The 17,406-nt window shown below is 40.4% G+C and overlaps 1 protein-coding gene across 1 annotated transcript; it reads left to right on the plus strand.

The window, feature by feature from the left end:
• Positions 1 to 13,580: 13,580 nt before the first annotated feature.
• Positions 13,581 to 17,371, plus strand: LOC148429261 (retinol dehydrogenase 14). Its single transcript, XM_088418604.1, has 4 exons — positions 13,581 to 13,941; positions 14,521 to 14,763; positions 14,866 to 15,168; positions 16,138 to 17,371. Exons 1-4 carry the CDS (start codon positions 13,821 to 13,823, stop codon positions 16,395 to 16,397), a joined length of 927 nt encoding a protein of 308 aa, XP_088274730.1. The 5' UTR covers positions 13,581 to 13,820; the 3' UTR covers positions 16,398 to 17,371.
• Positions 17,372 to 17,406: the final 35 nt, after the last annotated feature.

Here is a 17,406-nt window from a genome sequence, read left to right on the forward strand (position 1 = left end):
TCCCATTTAAATGAGAAACAGCACACTCTAGTGCTTATCTAGTATATTGCTCATCTTAAACTTTGTAAGTCATTGGCGTCTTGAAATACAAGTTTGATTCGTTCCGTGTTCATAACTTATATCACGCAAATCACATTTCCCTCATTAAATTAGTGCCAGGAAATGCCACGAATAAAAGATGTAATGCGTTTTTTTTTTATGAGAAACATATGTTTTGCAAAAATATAAATATTGTATGATGATTAATACATAATACATACATGCAGCATCTTGTGTGTGAAATTTGGCCACCGGAGGGCATTATAATGCATTCTTAAAGACATAATTGAAGACTCAGCTGCCTTAATAACAGTTTTTTTTTTTAAATGATGATAATGAATATATCCCTGTGAATATTGTTTAATTGTCTAAGCGTTGATGCAAAATTTGTGTTAAAACATTCATTGTAACACAACGACATCAGTGTTTGTCATTAAACTATGGCCATTTGTTAGTGTTAAGCTGAATATTTTAGTTTTTTGTTTCTGCATTAAACTTGAAGCTTCTATTTTAAAGAATTATTTACCATCCGTCAAACTATTACTTTAGTGACCAAACACTAACAAAGGAATTGCTTCGTTTTAACCACTTTATTTTTGCTTCAATCTAAATTGTGCTGCTCCTTCTGTTGCGTGTTTCTTGGCCATCCGGGGGCAGTATAACATAAATAAGTAATTACACATTTGCATGCAGAAGACGTCACAATTCATCAGTAAGCCAGAGTAATTGTAAACTGTTCTTTGCTGAGGATAAAGAAAATATACCCAAGAGTGCTGTGAAGTCAATTATGCCAGCAATTGTCCAGCATGTACCTCAACACTCGGAGCAAATTCAACTTGGCTTGATTTCGGATAGGTTGACTTGAGGGCTGACATCTCTCCATTACTGCGTGCTATACATAAAGTGTGATTGTATAAATGTTTGTAAAATGGAGTGTAAAAGTCAATGATCCCCTGGAGGCACATTAGAAGATGGTTCTTGTGCGAGGGTCCGTCCAGGGTCTGTTGGTGAGCAGGTGAGTGGAAACACATGTTGATGGCCATTATTCACAAGGGTGAGAGGCAGCAGCTCGGCCTTCAAACGAAATCCTTGAAATCTCAACTAGGGCGCCCCTGTATCAACGTGGTTCCCATATCCTGTTTTGGCAGGACACGCGCAACTCTCTTGTTTAGCGTGTTAATCCAAATCGCTTGCAGATATTGACACATTATGCAATTGGTGGATAATTTAAAACAGTTGTCATTTTTTTCATATATTGTATATAATTTAGACAATACTCAAAGGATCAAAAATTATGGCGCACTTAATACCAGCGGTGGGGAAATTTTGTTTGGAGACAGGACTAAAAAAATGGCATGTAAATGTATTTATTTTAAATAATATGTTAAAAAAATATAAATATTTTATACATATACTTTTATTTATTTTATTTTGTAATGTATTGAAATAAATTATTCTAATTTGGTCTCATTTTTAACCATAATTGTGTCGAATATGCAAAATTCAATAAACTTTTTTGTATAAAATATATAGTACAGTATTTAAAATAAACTCTCTTTGATGAGAGTCAATCAACTCATTTCAGGAGGCAAATGATTACATTTGCTTCATGTTGCAAAAACTAACTTTTTATTATTTCTTTAAGGAAATAAATGTATTATTTTTTTCCATTAAATACCTGTTTATTTGTTATGAATAATACAATGAGCAAAAATAGAGTTGGTATACAAAAAGTAACAATTTTACAAAGATAAAATGTTTTATCGAATAGTATCCAATATAGTTGGTTACTATTAATTTAAAACAAGTTAAATATAAGAATGCATAGCTGAGACACAGTTTAATTATTTGTGTTACATAGGAATAACATGACACATCTAGCTATTTAGCGCTCCAATGTAAGCCCTTAAACAAATAAGTAAGTCCGCTTCTGCTAACTACGCATACGAGCATTTGAATAATCAGTTTTCCATAAAAGAAACACACACCATCAAAACCACTCCCCATAGAAGCCTTGACAAATGGCGGCCTCTTGCCGACGTCCTCCCCCCCACTGATGCACACCTGTGATGCGTTCAAAGCTCAAAGATGAAAGCTGCAGTTAATATCACGCCACCAGCGAGAAAAACAGCATGACCGCCCCTCCTCCCAAATCTCCCGAGTGTGCAAAAACGCCCACTCGCCCAACACAGCAATGACACGCACAGTCGTCATCCATCTTGGGTCTCTAATTAAGACTCCCCGTGTGAGTTTTATTAACACCGCACAGCTTCACAGTCATCGAGAGAGAGACAACAAATCCAGCCAATCGATCATCGGCAAATTGTTCAACGTTGAATTTTGGGTGTGTATCAATACCAGCTAGCAATACCAGGCTGACACAGCTTTATTTCCAGGTCTTGAATACTCATGAAGTATGCCAATACCAAGTCACTGACATTGAAAGAAAAAAAAAATCCTCCTTGCCAGTAGTTGGCTCCACACTATGGCGGCTTAACCCATCTGTGAATCGTCATGCGTGTCAGAAACAAAGACAAAGTTTTGGTTTACAATCATTTGTTATTATGTTTAAACTGTACATATCAACAGTACTAGAGGTATCATTTATAACTTTGAGCACTCAAAAGTGAATATAACTACTAGTATAAGTCAGAAAAAAATTGTTATTGAGGTGAAGTGTTTACATGTATTTATGTTGACGGAAACCCCATTTTCAGTTTTTCAAGTACAGTCTAAGTAGTAGTAGTTTGAGACAAATCTGTGTCTGGATGCGAGTAACAGAGTCACGTTTGTGTAAAATTGGGACCAGGCCAACAAAGCAGTAGGCTGCAAGCCCACTTGGCCCAAAATGTGTGGTGAACATCAATAAACATGATGAGCAAGGTTTGCACTCGGCTGGAGCTCTGGAAGACACTCAAAACTCAAATAACCAACACAATTCTGAACCTGAGCTGCCTCAGTATTAGCTATTAGGTATACCTGCTGCATGAAAGGTACAGACAGAGAATGGAGGCCGGGGTGAATTTGACCAAGTTTTATCACGCGTTCTGAAATCATTATCTAAAGTGTAATAGAGACAACATGGAGACTTTAGTTCCCCTTTCACTCAACCCATCGAAGTTAAGTATTTATTAACTATCTTGTGTTGCTTTTCTGTGTGAAAGGTACAGACATTGGGAGTGTGTGTGTGTGGGGGGGGCATCACCTCCTATCAGAGGTGTAACAAGTGGGACCTAGGTACAGTGCCCGCCAAGAGTAACATAATCAGGACAGTGGTTTTGTAGCAACTACCTATTAAAGTTCTTTTCCTTCTTTTTCCAACGTTGCTGACCTGAGTGAAAAGGTACAGACACAAAACAGGGGACTACAGTTGACGTATGAAATTCCCATGAAGCTTCTGAGGTATTACAGCGGTTTAACAAAAGGGAAGGCCATTTCACACTGCCTATGAAAGTCATGTTTTTAGTGGTGGGTTCTATGTTGCTAATCTGTGTGAAAGGAACGCACATGGAATGGGGGACTGAAGTCCATTCGCAAATTTCCCAGCTTCTGAGGTGCATTCAGCGACGGAACAGAAAGGTAGACCAATTCACACTGCCTTCAAAGCAATCCTTTTCTTGTCATGTGTCTCCTGTGCCCTAAATTTTCTTGTTTTGCTGTTTGTGTGAAAAGGTACCAATATTAAACAGCGGAAGTGGCGAGGTGGATGATTGAAGTTGTTTTGCAAATATCTAAGATTTATATTAAAGAGTTATGTCTCTGATTCTGTCTTTTACACTGCCTTGTCTTTTTGCTATATCGATCTACTGTGTGAAAGGTACCGACATGGATTTGGGAGTGTAGGAGTTGACCCGCATATCACCCGGTCTCGCTGCACATTCCACTGACAATGCGCTCAATGAGACTAAGAAGAATTGCACTTCAAAGGCTTTCTCATTCTCCCTTTTATCCCTGAACTTCATAGTACATTACTTGCCATTGGACTGCGTGTATGGTACTGTTAGGATCTTTCAAACAAAACCACACGAGTTGTTGAGACCGGCCTGCCTCTCAGCTTTCACAGGCATGAGGAATTAAGATCCTTAATGAAGGCCATCCCTCACCGCACCCCCTCTGGTCATATTCTTCTCCCTGTGGAGGCTGCTTGATGTACACGCGCTATAATACCGCCACCGGTCTGTTCACACGTCAACTGAAGTCAAATTTTTGGGATAACTCAGACTTTGGTCCCCTTCACACGGGAAAATAATGAAGAAAAACTGCATCGACAGGGACTAAAGAGCTATAGTCCTGTTATATCTCTGATACTACCTCGAAACGTCAACATTACTCCCCGTTCCTTTTCTGTGCCTTTCACACAAAACAGCAACTGAGGAAGTATAGGATAATAAATAAATAAATAAATAAATAAATAAATAAATAAATAAATAAAGCCTCTGTGCAACTTCTCTTACAACTTTTGTACTACCTCAGAAATCTGGAAATTCCTGATGCAACTTAACTACATGCAGTTGCTGTACCTTTCACACAAAACAATGACAAAGGAAAAATTGCACTTTAACAAGTAGTGTGAAAGGGGATGTACAGCCACCATTATACCTGTCACTCTCACTATTAACTTCGAAATTTGCGTGGTGGCTTCTGGCCCCAATTCTGTGTCAGTAACTTTCACAAAGAACAGTGACCAAAAAATAAAAGCCTGTAAAAAAAAATAATCTGCCTCGTTAAGTACTTGATTACTTAAGGGGCCCGTGCCAATTTTTTTTCCTCGCTCCCGAGGCCCAGAATAAAATGGCTGTGGGAATGTGCAGACTGTGGGAATTCCCACACCTGTTCTTGAACACACAGGTGATATCATAAATCTTCTGACACGCCCAATTACCGCTGAGGCTTTTTCATATCAGACGATCTATTCCAGGTTCAAATCTTACCCAAGTGTTACATGCTGCCTTTGATGCAGCAAATGCTATAATGAGTGCAGACATCCAAACATAAAAAAAAAAACAAGGAAGAAATAGAAATCGTATTTGTGCAGCTGTACCTGCACATTTCCTGGCTTTGGAGGAAGTATGGTGGCTGTGTACCCCTTACACCCATGAGTTAACATCCTGTGTGGAAGGTACCAAAATGTGGGCGTTGAAGTTGGGCCACCGATTTCCCAGGTTCAGACATAGATATCAGAAATGTAACATGGGCGGGGATGGTGAATTCATTCCCTGGTTTGCCTGTGTGAAAGTGCGCCACTCTATGGTGTTAAAGGTACTGACAAAGAATGGAGGGGTTGAAGTTGACCAGTAAATTTATCTGGGGGTACTCTCAGAGGTTTAAAAAATGTTTTTGTTGCATTCCCAAACAGGCTTTTTCAGGTCAGTGTTCTGTGTGAAAGGTTAGTCACACACAAAGGATGAGCTGAAGTTGACCCGCAAATTTCCTGTCTTTGGGGGTAGTGTCAGAAGCGGGACAACAACTTTGTAGCCCCTTTGACGCTGCCAGTCACACGTCACTGTTCTTTGTGAAAGGTAATGACTGACTGGAGGGTTTGAAGTCGACCCGTAGATTTCCCGGCTTCTGAGGTAGTATCAGAGGCAAGACTGCTTTGGCTTTGTAGCCCCTTTCACATTAACCATCAAATCCTTGATTTCCCTTGTTGCTTTTCAATCTGACTAGCATCAGCAACAAATGAGGTGGTTGACGTCAACTTCTGAATTACTCTGTTTTCGAGGAAGCAGAAGGTGGCTGTGTGTCCGAGTCGCTGTGAATGGTACCGACGTGGAAAAACTACAACCGAAGCCATAAGATTTAGGAGTCAACTTCACCCCTCCACATTCCATGTCAGTACCTTTCACGCATTTGTCCATTTACATTTTCTTTTATCTGCAAATGGAACAAGTTTCCACGAGGCTGCAGTGAATTTATATTTTTCCTTCTTGTGGAGCATGACTGATTTGTTCTTTAATGGCTTCCTGCGCCGCTCCGCGAGAAACATCTGTGCGGCCGGAGCCAGTACCTCAGCTCTGCGGTAAAAAGCCCGTTGTGACAGCGTGTAAAATCAGACTGCACGGTGCATGGACGGAGGGGCCTCAGGGGATGAAGCGCGGCCTCAAAGAAGGTTGAGAGGGGGTTAGTTGGGAGGGGGGTGGTAACGTCGAACCAAATGTTTACGTCTGGAGCCATTTACTTGGAAGGGACAGAAAAAAAACAGCACAGAAGCCAAGGGTCATATATGGGACATGCCACTGACGTCAATTTGACTTCTGCCATGGACCAATGAATCAGGTCCTTAGTGTCGCCCCCTGGTGGCCACACACACACACACACACACACACACACACACACACACACACACACACACACACACACACACACATATATATATATATATATATATATATATATATATATATATATATATATATATATATATATATATATATATATATATATATATATATATATATATATATATATATATATATATATATATATATATATATATATATATATATATATATATATATATATATGAGGTGGTGATGTGCCCGGTTCTGTGACTGAATAAAGTTTGGTAAACACTTCGAAATCCTAATTGGGATCAGTTCCCGAATGTGCAGGCATTGTTTACCGACAAAATAAAAAAATGGGGGTGTGGTTTAGTGTCGGCCACCCCAAAAATGTCCAAATGTGGACTGTGAAGCAGGCTTCAAAGGCTTTTCGATGAACTCAGCCATGAGTTGAAGAAAAGGGCAGACTTTCAACATAAAGCTTTGACTCACTGTGCAGCACATATGCGCTCCAAATGCAACGTGAGCGCTGACGGCCGGGATGATCTTTATACCAGTCACTTGCCAAGAAAGATTTGTGGCTTGAAAAGAAAAACAAAAACAGCAAGGGGACACGGGGTCAAGTGGGTAATAGTGTCGCTTCTCCCACGACATGACTTGAGTTGCCAATTTGACGACTTTGTTGGCTAAAATTACTGAGACTCAATTTGACTGAAATAAAATGAGCATTGTTACATTTGAATGTAATTTGTTGTGTTGAGAAAGAAAAGTTACCAGCATTGTACTCAAGATTTACGTACGATATTCAACTCATTCAATCCTAGAGACATTTCTAAATGTCTTTTCAGTCCATACATTTATTCCCAAGTAAGTATTTATTTCCTTTTCAAATTTTTACAAGCTAGGGTTAAATAGGGTCTGGAAATGACTGGCGTTAAATGACTTCAATTCTGCACGCTTCGGCCACTGGAGGCAGTATAGCGTGCTAATTTGTTGTGTCTGTCAGAAGATAAAGAAAACAAACGAGTTGTAAATATTTCGTTGTTATTATTGTTACATGGCTTAACGTGCTGCTTGTTCAAATATAAGCTTTCAGTGTTAATCTAACAGACTTGTTTTGAGATTGTGACAGTTTCTACGGGTTCCAAATCCAAACTAATCCTAGGTGTTCTGAAATGTGCGTTTTTAATTTAATAACGTGTCCAAAGTGTTAATGAAAAGTGACAGTGTGACATTGATCCTACGAAGTCACGATTCATTTTATTTCGCAAGCTGATTTGCTGAACGGGCTTCCTCCTTCAACCCTCTTTGGAAATGATTTGAGACATCTTCACCTCCTACTCGTCTCACTCGAGATTTTTTTTTTTGAAACGCACACGCATACCGTTGCTGTCTTGATGTTTCTGTGGGGAGCCACCAGCGGACTTGTTCAAACCTGCAGAGGAAACCTGCATGAGGAAAGCACCCCTTGCCATGCGGCACGTCGTCAGGAAAGACCCGCTGCGCGTGCACACACGTGTATACACACGCGCGCACACACACGTACACACTCCCTCATTCTCATCTTATCACAAAGGCAACTTTCCACACAATTCATCTTTCTTCCATATGAGTCGTTTAACGTGAATATCGCCTCTTAAAGATGTGCCTTGTAGTGTAGAGCTGCTTTAAAAAGGCAAATTCCTATGTCATAAAATGTCAAGGGTAGTGTTTCGAGAGAAAACTTGTTTTTCCTCTCTTAAACTTACAACTCTATTCTCTCTAGTCAATCTGATCTTCATAAGATACAACTTTATTTGCCGAACATTTTTCTCTTTGAAAGATTGCAACTATTATCCTTGAAAGTATAATTTGTCTTTCTAAATATAAAATCCTTTTTTTAAGTGTTTTTTTTTAATCGAATGTAGCTTTTTTTTTTCCTTTCGCTAAAATCTTTTTAAAAGCTGGTATCTGAAAATTACATTTAAAAAAACAAACATGCCAGAATATTATACTGATTCTAAGTTAAGCTTTGATTCTGTCTGAACATTGCAAAAAAAACCTGTTTATGTTTATATTTTTCCTTTGACTATTTCACTTATTTTACACAAATGAGGGCAGCTTGGTGATACAGTGGTTAGCAAATCCACTCACAGTTGAGGGACCTGAGTTCAAATCCACTTTGCTCTGGCCTACCTGTGTGGAGTTTGCATGTTCTCCCCGGGCCTGTGTGGGTTCTCTCCTGGCACTCCGGCTTCCTCCCACACGCATTGCAGGTGTATTGGAAATACAATTGTCCCTAGGCGTAATTGGGTGCGTAAATATTTTTTTTGTCTCTGTGTGCCCTGCAATTGGCTGGCAACCAGTTCAGATTGGAGGGATGGATGGAATTTACCATTAAAAAAAAAGCACCTTTTTCTGAAGCCTCTGCGTTTTTTCTGCAAATACAACTATTTTCTTCCAAAAACTATTAATTTATCAGATTTTTCTCTAAGACCCCCTTGGATATTTTGTACTGTACCATACATACGATGTCTCAGATGATTCAATGTGCCTGCACATGTTTGAGGGTCTTCTGGGCGGGACGGCTCACACTTAAAGAATGTTTTCGATTTTTCCCATGCACGGTTCATGTGAGACCCACAGGCCACGAGAGGGTACAGGTGCGCTTCATCACCTCTAGCGTCCCGGGCCCGGTCGATGTGAAAACAAGCCTTTAATTAGCCAGCGAGGCCCGGGAGCTACGCGGCCGGCAAACGTGCCGGCGCTACCGTTGTGTGTGATACGCTCACAAAAGGAAAATTACGAGTGTGACTTACAGGTCCGGGCCGCGCAGGGGTATCAAATATGCCGGTGGAATGCCTTGCTCTTTGTTGGCACAACATGAAGGCTGCCAGCGGGAGAGGAAATAGGCGGGAAAGACCTGGAGCGAGGCACCAGATAACAACCAGATCACATTTCCAACAAGCGATTAATCACTTTTGAAAGCCACGAAGCTATACGGACTGTTAGTGTTTTCCTTTACATCAAGATCCGACTCTGTGGAGTTCACTTATTAGACTTTTGCCTTTTATGGCGAGTTGTGTAACTTGAGGCGTAGCCTTTTGAATTTTTTCATGGGTCAACTCATGATTAACATGCATACTCAATTTCTTACCGCTGATTGAATCGCCTTTGGGGGGTGAATTTTCAAAACATCCAAAGGACACGTTGGTCTTAGCTCAAAGGTGAGGGCAGGAACGTATATCGACCCGTAAATAGAGAGCTTCGCTTTTCAGCTCAGCTTTTTCTTTACCACGACAGGCCGGTAGGGAGTCTGCATTATCGATCAATCGATTAAATTTTATTTGTATAGCCCTGAATCACCGAAGTCTCAAAGGGCTTTCGAAAAAAGAAGTCATACAGACATAATGCGTCCGCATTACAGCGGACGCTGCACCGATCCACCTGGCGCTCTCCTGTTCCAGCCTACCTTCACTTGTGAACAAGACCCCGAGATAATTGAACTCCTCCACTTAGAGCAAGACCACCATTTTCCAACTGAGGGCCATGGTCCCGATAGGACTACTTCTTCATCTTGACGGAATCCCCTCAACATTGGTGTCCACCAACGGGTTCAGGGGCGCCGACACAGACACCAACCAGCTTGAGGTCGCAATTCCAATCAGCCTCCAATCAATGGAGGCGTGGAACGTGGTCCACTCGGATTCAATGTCCCACACATCCCCCGGGACGTGGCCGAAATTCTGCCGGAGGTGGGAGTTGAAACTCCTTCTGACAGAGGACTCCGCAGACCCCCATGATACCTCTGGGTCTGCCAAGTCTGCCAAGCATCGTTCCCCACCATCAGAGCAAACACACCGTCTTCACACGAGTGTCCAAAACATGCACCTGCAAATCTGATGACCACAAAGTTGATCCTGTACTGTGGCCAAGGATGTCCTGATGCCAAATGCGCGCATGGACAAGCTTACGTTTGAACATGGAGCACAAACAACAGTCAGGACCCGTCCCCCCACGTGGACATGCAAACCCTTCCACCGCGGTAAGGTGGCGGCTCATGGAGGGGACCATAAATGTTCAAAAAGATTCAAAAATGCCTGCTTAAAAATAACCTGCAACTATTCTGGGTCTATTCAAGATAGCTACCAATTTCCGGATTGAAAGTGGCTCTGTGGGTTAATTTTCAAAATAAAAAAAACTTCAGGAAACGGATGTGTCTAATTGGCTGAATTCCTGTGTCTTTTTGGACAAAACTGTCTTTAGAAGCATTTCTTTTTCTTTTTCCATGCATGTAAGTGCTCCCAAATGTCACACCCCATTGGGATGAACACGCCGGAACAATATGGTACATTTTTAAGTGACCATTAAACTTGCCACATCAGGGTTATTTTAAGTCCTTGACAGAATATGAAAAGCGAACTTCTCGATTGCAAAACAACCGCACTTGAAAAGTGAAGATGATCACGTCCTTCATTCCATGTTTACCTTCTGTAAACATCTGCGAGCAAGCGTCACTATCGCAATTCCAAAAAGTGTTTTAGTGAACCTCCCTCTGCGCCCTCAGCTTTCACTCCTATCGCACAAAAACATTTGATATCATCTTGAAATATTTGCATTCTACGCAGCACCGGGCTACCGTGTCAGAATTTCAAACATCAGACTGAAAGTTTTCATTGAGTTTAAAACTTCAAGAACTCATGACTCGAACCAGTGTTATTCACAAAAAAAAAAAAAATCGACACAAACCCGACAGTTTTTTTTAACCACTAAACCAGGGGTTTTAAACATACGGCTCACGAGCCGCTTCTGGCCCGCAAACAGGTTTCATTCAGCTCGCGGGATAATTTTGTCATGTAAAGTATAAAAATGAGTATAAAAATAAATGCAAAACTTTCAATGTTTCAAGATGAATTGTAATGTTCATGTTTATGATTAATTGTGATGTTGTGTTCAAGAATAATAAATTTGAAGTTGTTGTTTTAAATATATAAAGGTATCCCATAATTTGGTCCGGCCTACTTAAGGTTAGATTTTCCTTTATATGGCCCGCAAGCTAAAAAGAGTATGACACCCCTGCACTAAATAATCAATAAACAACAATAGTTGTATGTAGGCTAGTTAGTAAAAATGTTATGCAATACATACAGTGCAATGAAAAATAAAATGTCATCAAATCATTCTGTAAATCAAAGAAATATCCAAAATATTTTTTTTTTCAAGTGGTTCTTGTGGTCCTCTGTTTCTAAAAGTAACTGATTATTTTTGAAATTGAGTATTTGATGAGTTAGGTAAATTAATAAATTACTTTAGTTACTTAGAGTAATCAGTTATTTCAGCACTTTAGCCGTCATAACAAAGTATCCATTTGGGACTCTCCATTACTCTTAAAAAAATTTAAAGAAATATAAATGACAAATTGCTGTAAAATCTGCACCCTAAGGTGAAAAGCCTTCGCTACTTAGGCAGGTGACAAAAAAGGAATTCAAATAATTAAAATTCTAGTGTTGATAAAAGTTATCGCCATTACATTGAGAAAAACAATGGATTTACGAGATTTTTGCAGAGCGATATTTTTATCCCAGAAAATAAACTGCGTCGTTAATCCTGTAAAATCTTTCTTTCCTTCATTCTGAAAACCAAGTCAAAGCGACTGGATGGCACATTGAGGCGGGCTCATTGAGCATGCAGACGCCGTGGCGGTTCGTTATGAATATGCAGAACAGAAGAGATAAGGACGTCGCCCGTGATTAGACTCAGCTTCCTCCACACCGGGAGTCTGCGCTGGTGCTGCCGGTCCCCGGAGCCGGCAGGCTGAGTGGGTGGATGCAGATGTCGCTACATTTCATTTGGCTAAACTCGAGCTGTCGCGTGTTGTCAGGGGGAACAGTACATGGAATATGATTATGAGGGGAGGGCCAAAAAATGAGACAGGAATAAAGCCCTTTCTTGGGGACTAAAACAGCAGTATTCTTATTAAGGACACTTTTTTTTTCATTTCAGGCCAAAATCTGATCCATGTATGACTTATTCTTGTAAAATTACGATTTTTTTTTTTCTCCTTGAAAAAATTTCAACGCTTCTAAAGTGACAATGTGTAGAATTTAGTGCCATCTGGTGGTGAACTAAGCAAAACAAGTGCGCTACGGCATCTCAGAGAGGCCACACTTCCCAAACGTACAACTGCGCTATGTTTGCCAAGTTCTTCTTCAAGTTATCTGTGGCACAAAGATGGAAGCGAAAATGACATCCTCCTAACAAACGCGGTTCAAGCAGTGTAATATAATTACTCATTATTAGACCCATGACTACATTTTTTAAAAACTGTATTTTGGGGATATTAATGTTTGGGGATATTAATAAAATTCATAATGCAGAGGTCGTGGGTTTGATTCCGGCTCCGGCCTTACTGTGTGGAGTTTCCATGTTCTCCCCTTGCCTGCTTCCACATTCTAAAAATATGCATGATAGGTTCTGTAATGTTTGACATGCTAAATTGTCGTTAGGTGTGCGCGTGTATGCTTGTTCGTCTACCCAGCAATTGGTTAGAAACTGATTCAGGGTGTACGTCACCAAAGACCGCTGGGATAGGCACCAGAGATAGATGGATGAATGGATACATATTTTCCCTTAAGACTACATTAAAAAAAATGGAAAGTTGTTTTTGCATTGTGTGTGTGTGCGTGGGTGGGGTGGGGGGGATCACACGAAGGATCTCCCTGTGCAACACAAAAATAATTTTTCTCGTGGTTCCCTTATTGTTTAAATTTGCAGTCGAAGAATTTCGGTGACTTTTGTACTTTATGAGACGGCAAATGGAAGAAAATTAGGGTGAAATACTACCATCTAGTGGTTGGAACGTGTAAATAATGGAAATTAAATCAATTTTTAAGGACATACTGTATTTACTGACATACTGAATTTCATGCCTTTTAAAGATTTTTTCGACCTTTGCTTGGCTTTTTCAGGCACACATAAACACACACACACACACAAATATATATATATATATATATATATATATATATATATATATATATATATATATATATATATATATATATATATATATATATATATTCTTATTCCGCTCTACAGGTGGCCATGAAAAGTGGGTTCACGTTTAACGTTCACAATTTCATTTTTTTGCATTGTTTCTGAGTCCATTTCATTAATATTTGACGGAAAAGGTAAAGCTTTTCGTCGCAAAATGTTTGGCAGAGCAAAGGAATAATGACAAGACAACACCATCTCCCACGATACATTGCGGCACGGCAGCGACGCATGCGCACTTTCATCTACACGCCATCAGTCGTCGTCCGATGAGGATGAATTCAAAAATAATCATTTAAACTATTTAGAGCCGTTTAATTCCCAACATATTACATCCGGAAAATGCACAGATAAGTAGCAAAACAGTGGAGGAAGAAGGAGTTTTCTTGTGTCTCGTGTGCTTGCAAGCTAACATGTCAGGCTAGCCCATGTAATTAGCTTCTTTGATTTTATGTCATTTTTGTCCAAATGTACCTTCTTGCCACTGTAGTCGCCTCTTTGGCCGTCTTTTTTCTCTTGAAATGGATGAAAAAGAGACGGTACTGCGCGGATGCCAAACGACTGGACGGAAAAACGGTTCTCATTACTGGTAATTAAACTTCCGGGTTCGATTCATCACGCCCATTTTTATCAAACTTTGTACATTACAGGTTTCTTAGCGAGATTGTTAGACTTTTACATTATTTTATTGTTTTCATTGATAAAGATCATATAATGTCACGCGATTTGTTCATTTTTAATATAGATGATATTTCTGGATTGTTTTCGTTGATAGAATCGTAAAATGCATGATTTTGTTCATTTTTAAACTGAACAAATTGTAATAACAACAAATCACACTTTTTTTTATAGAGTGAAATGTTCCGACATATAATGCATTTCCAAAAGGTTATCACACTACAACGAATAACATTTTGCTTTACTGACACAGATCAAACTGTTTTTCTAAGTAACTACGTTCTTAGCAAAATGTTGACCTTTTTAAATTGCTTTACTTTCCATTTTTTCATTTACATTTTATCATGACACTACTTGTAGCTTCCCTGCACACAATTCAATGCAGTACTTTTACGAGTTTACTTGTGGTGTTATTATATTTAACCTTTTAGAGTTGCTTGTTTTCAAACATTTCTCTTTTCTGAAATACAACCGATTGTGCACTTCGCAGGCGGGAGCTCGGGCATCGGCAAGGAGACGGCCGTGGCGTTGGCCATGAGGGGCGCCCGCGTGGTTGTTGCCTGCCGAGACGCGGACAGGGCGGAGAAAGCCGTGCGAGAGATCAAGCTGCGCAGTCGTAGCCTGGCGGTGGTCCGCATGGAGCTGGACCTGGCCAACCTGCGTTCGGTGCGCCATTTCTGCAAGAGCTTCCTTCAGCGGGAGAACAGGCTTGACATCTTGATCAATAACGCAGGTGGGCGCATTGCCAAGGAGCGTTGACGTCCCGAAAGTGACCTGGGATTTAAATCTAAAAGTGAAGGCAAAAAAACCATCAATAAATGCCTTCCTCTTTCAGCCATGCCGGGTGTCCTGGACTGGACGGACGACGGTTTCAGCATGTGCTTGGGCGTCAACCACCTGGGCCACTTCCTGCTCACCAACTTGCTGCTGGGCCGCCTGAAGGAGTGCGCCCCCAGCCGCGTGATCACGCTCACCTGCTCCAGCTACAAGTACCAGAAGCTGGACTTCCAGGACCTCAACTACAACCTGCTGCCCTTCTTCACCTACTGTCGCAGCAAGCTGGCCAACGTCTACTTCAGCCACGAGCTGGCTCGCCTCATGCAAGGAAAGGGAGTCACCTCCTACGCCGTACACCCTGGTGAGGCGCGCTTCTATAAAAGTAACGAAAATACCTCGGGATGGGATCAGATCTCGTTTGATGGGGATTCAAACGCCGTGAGATTTCTCGTGGCTGCACAGCACGAGAGATTTGGATTTTTTTTTGGTTTTTTTTTTTTAACTTGTTTGGCCACAAGTGCAATGGAGTACCCATGACAGTAAAACAGATCACCAAATGTGTTGAGGAGGCCAAATAAATGCTAGCATACCAAATCGCCTTGGGGATGCTTTTATTTTGAAGTTCTTCCTGGAAACGCATGTCGCAACGACTGCACAAAAACTTCCTGCCTCCCTAAATGAGATGCATTGCCAATCCCAATACAAAAAACAAAAATACGTTATGAAATCACAACTAAAAAAAAAACAATTTAATTGCACTGACATTTTATTATTCGGCGCCTGTTGCCAGTGTTTAGTTCAGCATCTTTAGCATAAATTAGCTGCTAGAAAGCAATGCCGAAGTGCTGCTGAGAGCAGTCGGATTGCTTGTCAGAGACAGAAAAATTAAATCAAAACTTGATACTGACATCCTGACACGGTTGCAGTTGCTATTGATCACTTTAAAACAAACCTGACTGACTCAAATGTGTCTACTGTAAGTCTGACGTCACTTATTAAAAAATAAACTGTTGAAAATTCTCATTTTAAACTTAAATGGAAAAGGTTGTTTGTCCCCCCCAAAAATACTCTTTTTTTGTTTGTAACTGTTTTTCACCTAACCTCACCTGTTTTACGTTTATATTTGCAAGCTAATTGATGATTGTCTTGGTCGGCTCAGTAAAAAGAAAACTGAAACATTTAGGCATTTTATATACACATTTTGCCAAAATCTCATCCCGCCTCGTTGTCTCAATCTCGTTAGACGTCTCGAGGGATGTTTGTCTCGTCCCATGTTTAAAAATAACATAATTCGCACACTAATCCTCGTTTTATTTTTTTTTGTCTCCAGGCTTCGTGCAGAGCGATTGGACATGCCACTATTCCTTTTTGTTCCGAGCTTTAATGCGGGTTCTCATGTGGATGTTCTTCGTGTCCTGCGAGGCGGGCGCGCAGACCGTGGTCTACTGCGCCGTTTCGGACGAAGCGGCCAATCAGGGCGGTGGATACTTTGTGGACTGCAAAGCCGTTCCCCTGCGACCGTTCGCCCGTGACGCCGGCGTGGCCAAGAAGCTGTGGGAAGCCAGCGAGAGGCTCGTCAAATTGCCATGAACTTCTTCTTCTGCACTTTTGGCACGATCCTCATAAAATGTTATTGTGTGAAATCATTCAACAACTTTTCTTTGAGATGAGGAATACAATTTGTATAAAGTACCGCTGAAAGTGTTTAGTTGTAACATTTTTAACACTTTGTTTTTGTTTACTTGGAGGCTGATTTTCTGTATATTTATATCCTACGGAGACACATTCGATGTATTTGTGTCCATTTCGTCTCACCAAAACATGAGACCATGGCATGTCCTCGAATGAGCACACTAAGACTTAGCAGGGAAGGGCGAACGAGTCCAAAGATATGAACCAAAAACAAATGTCCACTAAAGTGGACGCAAATGGATAGGCTGCGTCTCAGGAGGCTTCACTATACATATCCATAAGTACAGTATATGTATTGTACTACTATACTGTACTAGTGAGGACATTTTGGAGAAGTGAGGATATTTAGGCCGGTCCTCACTTGTTCAGACCTTTTTTTGACTTGCTTTTAGAGCAGTGCTTCTCAACCTTTTTTCAGTGAAGTACCCCCTGTGAAATATATTTTCAGCCAAGTAAACAGGGCAAAGTATTTTTGGTTCGACTTCAAACATGTCATCAGTGTTTGATTAAACTTGAGAACTTTTCAAACTTCATTTGTACTGATCCACAAAACAATAATCAAGTGTCCTCTTTTAGATCATAGAAGGGATCTGTTATAAAAAAATAATATTATTAAATATTTGTCCACAAAAAAAAAAAGGTTAAGGTCGGGGACTAGAAAATGCATTGTCAATGGATGTCCTCACAAGTATGGCTGTACAAACTGGTGTGTGTGTGTGTGTATATATACATACTGTATCTGTGGGACCCAAATGAAGGGAAATCAAACTCCCCAATTTTTAATTTATTATCAATGTGTAAAATATATGATATGTATATATGTACTGCACTCGTAATTTTCTTTGATTCATAAAATATACCAATATAACAAATGCTATGAATATTTGTTGCATGCATATATTAGTCT

Source organism: Hippichthys cyanospilos, chromosome 1 (assembly GCF_059441005.1).
Source record: "Hippichthys cyanospilos isolate Australia breed blue-spotted pipefish chromosome 1, RoL_Hcya_1.0, whole genome shotgun sequence".
Classification (NCBI taxonomy): Eukaryota; Metazoa; Chordata; class Actinopteri; order Syngnathiformes; family Syngnathidae; genus Hippichthys; species Hippichthys cyanospilos.

What these genes read in the sequence shown, in the direction of transcription:
- LOC148429261 (XM_088418604.1), top strand. Translation starts at nt 13,821, where the DNA reads ATGTACCTTCTTGCCACTGTAGTCGCCTCTTTGGCCGTCTTTTTTCTC. An exon ending in CATCTTGATCAATAACGCAG is followed by an intron (nt 14,764 to 14,865) that starts GTGGGCGCATTG and finishes TTCCTCTTTCAG; the next exon opens with CCATGCCGGGTGTCCTGGAC. An exon ending in CTCCTACGCCGTACACCCTG is followed by an intron (nt 15,169 to 16,137) that starts GTGAGGCGCGCT and finishes TTTTGTCTCCAG; the next exon opens with GCTTCGTGCAGAGCGATTGG.